Below are 7,109 nucleotides of genomic sequence, written 5' to 3'. Positions count from 1 at the left end.
TTTCCAGACCGGACCAGGATAGGGTCGAAAAAGTTTATGGACGATCTCACCGACACCAGTGGTATAGTAGGGAGCGTCAGGGTGTACTATTTCAATTCGAATATAAAAAAAATATACTCGGTTCAACGAGAACTGGCAGGAAATATAAACAGCAGCACACGAGTAACGCGTAATCAAATCAGGGCCGAAACGTAAATGTCCAGATTCCTACATAATAGGAACATAGAAAAGAAGCGAATTTTCTAAACAAAAAATACTCATCTTCAATATTAATATATCATTAATTTAATACTATTATGTAATAATGTAAATAAGGAGGCAAATGAAAACACAAATTAAGATATGAAAAACTGTATTTCAGTATTTAATTTATTTATTTATTACTATATGCAATTTATGTTGATTCTGTGTTTGAACTGTCAGAATTTAAATTAATTATAAATGATTTAGTTAATGTATCAATATTATGGTCCAATTGCCCAAATTATTGTGTTCAATAACTTGAACATGTTCAACGCACTTTCTACAGTTTTCATATAGTAATTTGTGAGCCTGCGTTCCGGACAAATGGGAAAAATAGTTTCGTCTAAAATTAAGATTTTATGTCACAAGGGGGGCGATATGTTCGGGCGCACAGCCGGCCCGCGACGTTGCCTACGTGCGTTATGGCCACTCTAGCATTTTTTTTCTACACTCTATTGTTTTTCAACACGATAGAACCGAGACGATGTAAGCCGCGGGCATTGCCCAGACCACTCACTTGTTCTTCAAACGTGCAATCGTAACAATCAATAAAAGAACCCATACAAAACCGCTCAGTGCATTATTTATTCGGAACCTGCTCCGACGACATTGATTTGCCGAACGAGCGAGCCGGATCCTCGAGAATACATATCCGGTACATAATTTTGGTCCTTCGAACCGGATCCTCGTGAATTCATTTACGAGGACATCATCGAGCAACGTAGCAGCAGTGAAGTGGACGCTTCACCCTACACCTGAATCGTGACGCAACCTGAGGGCAGCAGCAGTGAAGAGATCGCTTCACCCTGTTCCGGGATCAGCATCCGAATCAACGAGGACAGCAGCACACGGACCGAGCCAATCTCAAGCGTATTAACGACGCAGCAGAGTCGAGAGACGACGCAGCGGGATCACTCCAGCAGAGCAAACAGCGACGGTAACGTACGCACCGAATATTTGCTATCAGTTACTTTCCTCTCACGTATTTACCTCTCCGTACGTAATCGACTAAAGAGTCATGGCTCCGTCTCACGAGGATAAAATCAAGACATTAAAAGCAAGGCGCGAAGCGTTCAAATTAGAAGTGACGACATTTAAAAATATATTAGATGGGGTAGAAGATTTAGAAATAGAGTATTCAATTTTCGCAAAAACACAGTCTGACTTGGACATGGCGGACGAAAGTGGATCATACATGATAGAGCGAATTGAGATAAAAAACACGTACATGGCTTGTTGCGCGCGCGCGTACGACCTTATCGGGGCCTCTCAGAGCATCGCCGAAGCACGGGCTAACAACGAGCGCGATCCGATCGGTAGCATGGACAACGCGGAGCAGGACGTTACCCTGCCCAAGTTTCATTTGCCGGAATTTAGTGGGTGTTATGAGGAGTGACCAGGATTCGCAGATCAATTTAGATCGGCCGTGCACGAGAACGCGCGCCTCAACGACTGCAAAAAGTTGCTGTATTTAAGATCATGCTTACGGGGAGAAGCCGCGAAAAACATCGAATCGCTTCCGAATTCTTCAGCAAATTACCAATGCGCGTGGGCACTACTTGAAAAACGATACAATAAACTGGCGGTAATTGTAGCCAATCATATTAGCGCCCTTTTTAACGTGAAACCAGTACCGAAAGCGAACCATCGTGATTTTCGACAATTTCTCACGCACATAGAATCGCATTATCAAGCGCTAACCACGATAAATCAGCCGTCGGCTGATACGCTGTTTATTCACCTGCGTCTCTCACGATTAGACCAAGAAACAAACCTAAGATGAAAGGAGCATACGCGTAACACTCCTTTCCCCGCGATATCAAAATTACTTGAATTTTTGCACGATAGATGCCAAGATCTAGAGCCATCCGTAGCCGTAGTCAACTCGCCGCGCAACAACCCGAGTAACGACACGCGGGATAAAAAATACCACAATACGAACAAGGTCGCCACGCCGCGAGTCTACGCCACACAACACGGGAACACGTGCAGCGTCTGCAACGGGTCCCATTTTATGTACGCATGTGAAAAACTATTAAAGGCACCGATCACGGAGCGGATAAAACTGATAAAGGAGAAGCGAGTATGTCTTAATTGTTTACGGAAGGGACATTCGGTCGCGGAATGCAAATCCAGCACGTGTAGGGTTTGTCAAAAAAAGCACAACACATTATTGCATATAGAGCCAGCTAACGAGCCACAACCCTCTACGTCGCGGGTCAACGTAAGCTGCTTAAAAACAAATTCAGCAACACAAGTGCTTCTTGCCACCGCGTAATAGACATATTGGACAATCGCGGGCAGTCGCGTACTTTTAGACTCCTGCGCGCAATCGCATTTCCTTACACAGAAATTCGTAGATCGCGCAAAATTAAAGACAGAAAGGGTCGAAATTCCGATCACCGGTATGAACCGAATGACTTCACAAATCAATTATTTCGCGATCGCGCGTATGAAATCGCGAACTACAGCATTCTTTCAGGACCTCGGATTTTTAGTGGTGAAAGAAATCGCAGATATAGTTCCATCCATACAAATAACTAAAAAAGACTTGGAAATGCCGAAACACGCCCGATTAGCGGATCCAGATTTTCCCACTCCCGCAGAAATTGACGGTCTATTAGGCGCGCAACTATTCTGGAAATTACTCTGTATCGGCCAAATTAAGTTAGCTTCCTCGAGCATGTATTTGCAAAAGACGATACTAGGGTGGATAGTGATAGGAGTGATGCACGCGCAGCAAAGAGCTCCAAAGGTCAGATGCTGCGTGACGTTAAGCGCGTTGCAAGAGCAGCTCAGCAGATTCTGGGAAATTGAGGAAGGTCCACGAGAGCGATTACTGTCCGGGAAAGAAAGCGAATGCGAAAGGCATTACAAACAAAACACGCGTCGCGATCCGGAGACGGGACGATACACGGTAAAATTACCATTTAAAGCCATGGTACAAAATCTTGGAGAATCGCGCACGACGGCATTAAAGCGGTTCGAAGCGTTAGAACGGTCGTTAGCGCGCAACCTCCAGTATTACGAGCAATATAAAGAGTTCATGCGGGAATACGAAAGTCTCGGTCACATTACCCAAGTAGATTCGCATTCACCCTCCAAAGGCTACTACCTACCACATCACGTAGTGCGAAAGGAAACGAGCCTAACTACCAAAACCCGGGTGGTCTTTGATGCATCGGCAAAATCATCGACGGGCATTTCCTTAAACGACGTGTTAATGATCGGCCCGGCCGTTCAAGAGGACCTCTTCTCTATCGTGGTCCGATTCCGGAAATATAAGTATGTGCTCACAGCCGATATTGCGAAGATGTACAGGCAAATAAACGTAGACGCATCAGATCGAAAATACCAGAAAATATTATGGCGCGACGACCCAACAAAACCAATCGCCACGTACGTCTTAAACACAGTCACATACGGAACCGCGTCGGCATCATATCGCGACAAAAACATTGCACCAGCTTGCCGAGGACGATGGGCACACGCATCCCATCGCCGCGGCAGCTTTTCGATACGACTTTTATGTCGACGATTTGCTAACAGGTGCAGACAGTTTTAAAAACGCGCTACACCTTAGAGACGAGCTCAATGGCCTCGCTGACGATTCAATGCGATAAAGAAAAGAAGACGTTAGGTTTATCGTGGCATCGCGAGCAGGACGTTTTTAAATATGAGATGACTCGTAGTGACGCACACAATCAAGATACGAAACGGGTCATACTATCATGCGTCGCCAAGCTTTTTGATCCGTTGGGTCTCCTCGGCCCGGTAATAGTTAAGGCGAAAATATTCATGCAGACACTATGGCAACTAAAAATCGATTGGGACGAATCAGTCCCAGTAAGCGTGCACAGCTCGTGGAAGGGTTTCGAGGCGCAACTCCACTTCATTGAGGAAGTTTCAATTCCGCGGCTAATCGTGAGAGACAAAGCGGTGGACATTCAAATACATGGGTTTTGTGACGCGAGCGAGCGCGCGTACGGCGCATGCCTATATTTACGGTCTACCGATGCAGCCGGTCACACTTTGGCACACCTAATTTGTTCGAAATCTAGAGTCGCACCACTCAAGACGTAGATGATACCACGGCTTGAGTTGTGCGCCGCGGTACTGTTAGGAAAATTATTGAACAGCACTTCTCGATTCCTGAAAATTAAAATCAATCAAACAATTTTGTGGTCAGATTCAATGATCGTGCTGCATTGGATAGACACACCCCCTCACACACTCAAACCTTTTGTTGCGAACAGAGTCACAAACATACAGAAGCACACAAGTCAGGCGCAATGGCGGCACGTATCGTCGCAAGACAATCCGGCAGATTGTTTGTCGAGGGGTATAGACCCCATCGAATTAAAAGAGCACGAGGCATGGTTCACAGGCCCTCGATGGCTGAGGGACTCGCCCGAAACATGACCGAAAAAAGCTCTCGAACGATCGATGGTCAATTTCGGTACAGGAAATACAGGCCGCGGCTACTCGTATCATCAAAATATGTCAAGAGGAAGAGTTTGCTGAAGTATTGCGGGGACTTCGCGATTCAAATAAAACACACAAGGGCAGGCTAGCCTCACTAAACCCTTTCTTAGACAACAAGGGTGTACTTCGCGCCGGCGGTAGAATCACACGAGCCACGATCGCACACGCCGCGAAACATCCGATTATTTTACCCTCGCAATCGCACATTACAGCATTAATCATACGGCATTTTCATCTAAAGCACTTTCACGCAGGCGCGCAAGCCACTTTAAACGCCATTCGTTAATGTTATTGGGTGATTGACGGAATAAGTAAGGTAAAAACATACATACGGAATTGCATCGTGTGCCATCGCGCAAGGCCTCGTCTACCTGCCTACCAAATGGGTAACCTACCCATAAACCGCGTTACATTCGAGCGCCCGTTTCAGTCCACCGGAGTGGACCACTGCGGGCCCGTTCTACTAAAAGAAAAACGCCTGCGCAATACAAAGACGATCAAAGCCTATGTGGCAATATTTGTTTGCCTCTCGACAAGGGCCGTACACGTCGAGCTAGTAAGTGACTTGACCACGGAAGCCTTCCCTGCGGTATTAAAGCGATGTTTTGCAAGACGGGGGAAAGCGGTTCACATATTTTGCGACAACACCAAGAACTTTGTTGGAGCCGCCCGTGAATTGCGCGAATTGCACAGGTCATTCATTCAAGCCACAACCAATGGTGATAACGGTACATGGTTATCCATGGTGACCGAAAAAATAAATTGGCACTTCATACCACCACGTGCTCCGCACTTTGGCGGAATTTGGGAGGCCGCGGTAAAATCAGTAAAATCGCATTTAATTAGAGTAGTTGGTAAGACGGTATTAACTTTTGAAGCCATGAACACTTATCTAGTCGAAATAGAGTCCATATTAAATTCGCGTCCTATTACTCCACTATCTTCCGATCCAAGAGACTTATCCGCCCTTACCCCTAGTCATTTCCTCATCGGTGACGTAATAGTAAATATTCCGGAGCCGATCGTACCTCAACTGCCATCGAACAGGCTGAACATGTGGTCACACGTCCGGCAAATGAAACAACGTTTCTGGACGCGCTGGCACAAGGAATATTTGCACCAGTTAAATGTTCGCAGCAAATGGCACAGCAACCAACCCGTTGACGTAAAAATCGGCACGCTGGTGATCGTCAAGGAGGACCACCTACCACCCCACTGCTGGCCACGTGGACGGATCATAGAATTGCATCCTGGGAAAGACCAGATCGTCCGTGTCGTAACGATAAAGACAGCTGGGGGTGAATACAAGCGGTGCATTAAGCACCTCTCTCCGCTGCCCATAGAAAGCTAACCGCCTCGTGTTAGCAGTTCGTGTAAATAGTCATTCAGCATCAATTCTCTCCCCACGCGCATTCGAACCATAATTTAATAGCTTAAGACAATGTAAATATTCAGCGACCATACACAAAAAAAAACCACACCCACACACCCTCGCATGTACATAATTAGATTAAGATGCACCCTGTGCATTTGCACACACATACATCCGCATGTATATATTGTTGATCATTTCGTAGAATACATATTGACCGTAGCCGGTCAAGGGGGACGATATGTTCGGGCGTACAGCCGGCCCGCGACGTTGCCTACGCGCGTTATGGCCACTCTAGCATTTTTTTTCTGCACTCTATTGTTTTTCAACACGACAGAACCGAGACGATGTACACCGCGGGCATTGCCCAGACTACTCACTTGTTCTTCAAACGTGCAGTCGTAACAATCAATAAAAGAACCCATACAAAACCGCTCAGTGCATTATTTATTCGGAACCTGCTCCGACGACATTGATTTGCCGAACGAGCGAGCCGGATCCTCGAGAATACCTATCCGGTACATCTCTATCTTAATTGCTCTTAATTGCAGCAATCGCATATTTTACATAATAATGGCAGGTACATTCGCCTGATATTTAGTACTGTATGGACGGGGCCGTACTATCTTTTAATGATTTTCATTCGGTCAATTTCAAAGTGACGAAATTTTTAAAAATTGCTAATTAAAGAGGACAAATGAGACTATATTCTCAAATTTTCTTAGACTTTTAAATTTGTCCCAACTATAAAAAAATGTATTCACAAATACCGCATTTTGTAGTGTTAACTACAAATAATTTTCATTCGGCCAATTTTAAAATGATATCATTTTTAAAGACGATAATTAAAGGGGATAAATAGGCCTGAATTTTCAATTTTTTTTAGATTTCTAAAACTGTTCCCGCGATAAAAACATGGTATTTGTTTAAAACAATTATGAAAGAAGGTAAAACCACTTTTTGTACTATAATTGTTAATATTATAAATTAATGTTTTAAGTTAAATATT

General features: G+C 44.8%; 1 protein-coding gene across 1 annotated transcript; it reads left to right on the top strand.

Moving 5' to 3' along the window:
* Positions 1 to 5,110: 5,110 nt before the first annotated feature.
* Positions 5,111 to 6,079, top strand: LOC143341202 (uncharacterized). Its single transcript, XM_076763934.1, has one exon. The coding sequence runs from the start codon at positions 5,111 to 5,113 to the stop codon at positions 6,077 to 6,079; it is 969 nt and encodes a 322-aa protein (XP_076620049.1).
* Positions 6,080 to 7,109: the final 1,030 nt, after the last annotated feature.

This window comes from Colletes latitarsis, chromosome 4 (assembly GCF_051014445.1).
Source record: "Colletes latitarsis isolate SP2378_abdomen chromosome 4, iyColLati1, whole genome shotgun sequence".
Classification (NCBI taxonomy): Eukaryota; Metazoa; Arthropoda; class Insecta; order Hymenoptera; family Colletidae; genus Colletes; species Colletes latitarsis.
The sequence above is the reverse complement of the archived record's forward strand: the minus strand, read 5'-3'. Positions and strand labels throughout refer to the sequence as shown.

What these genes read in the sequence shown, in the direction of transcription:
- LOC143341202 (XM_076763934.1), top strand. Translation starts at nt 5,111, where the DNA reads ATGGGTAACCTACCCATAAACCGCGTTACATTCGAGCGCCCGTTTCAG.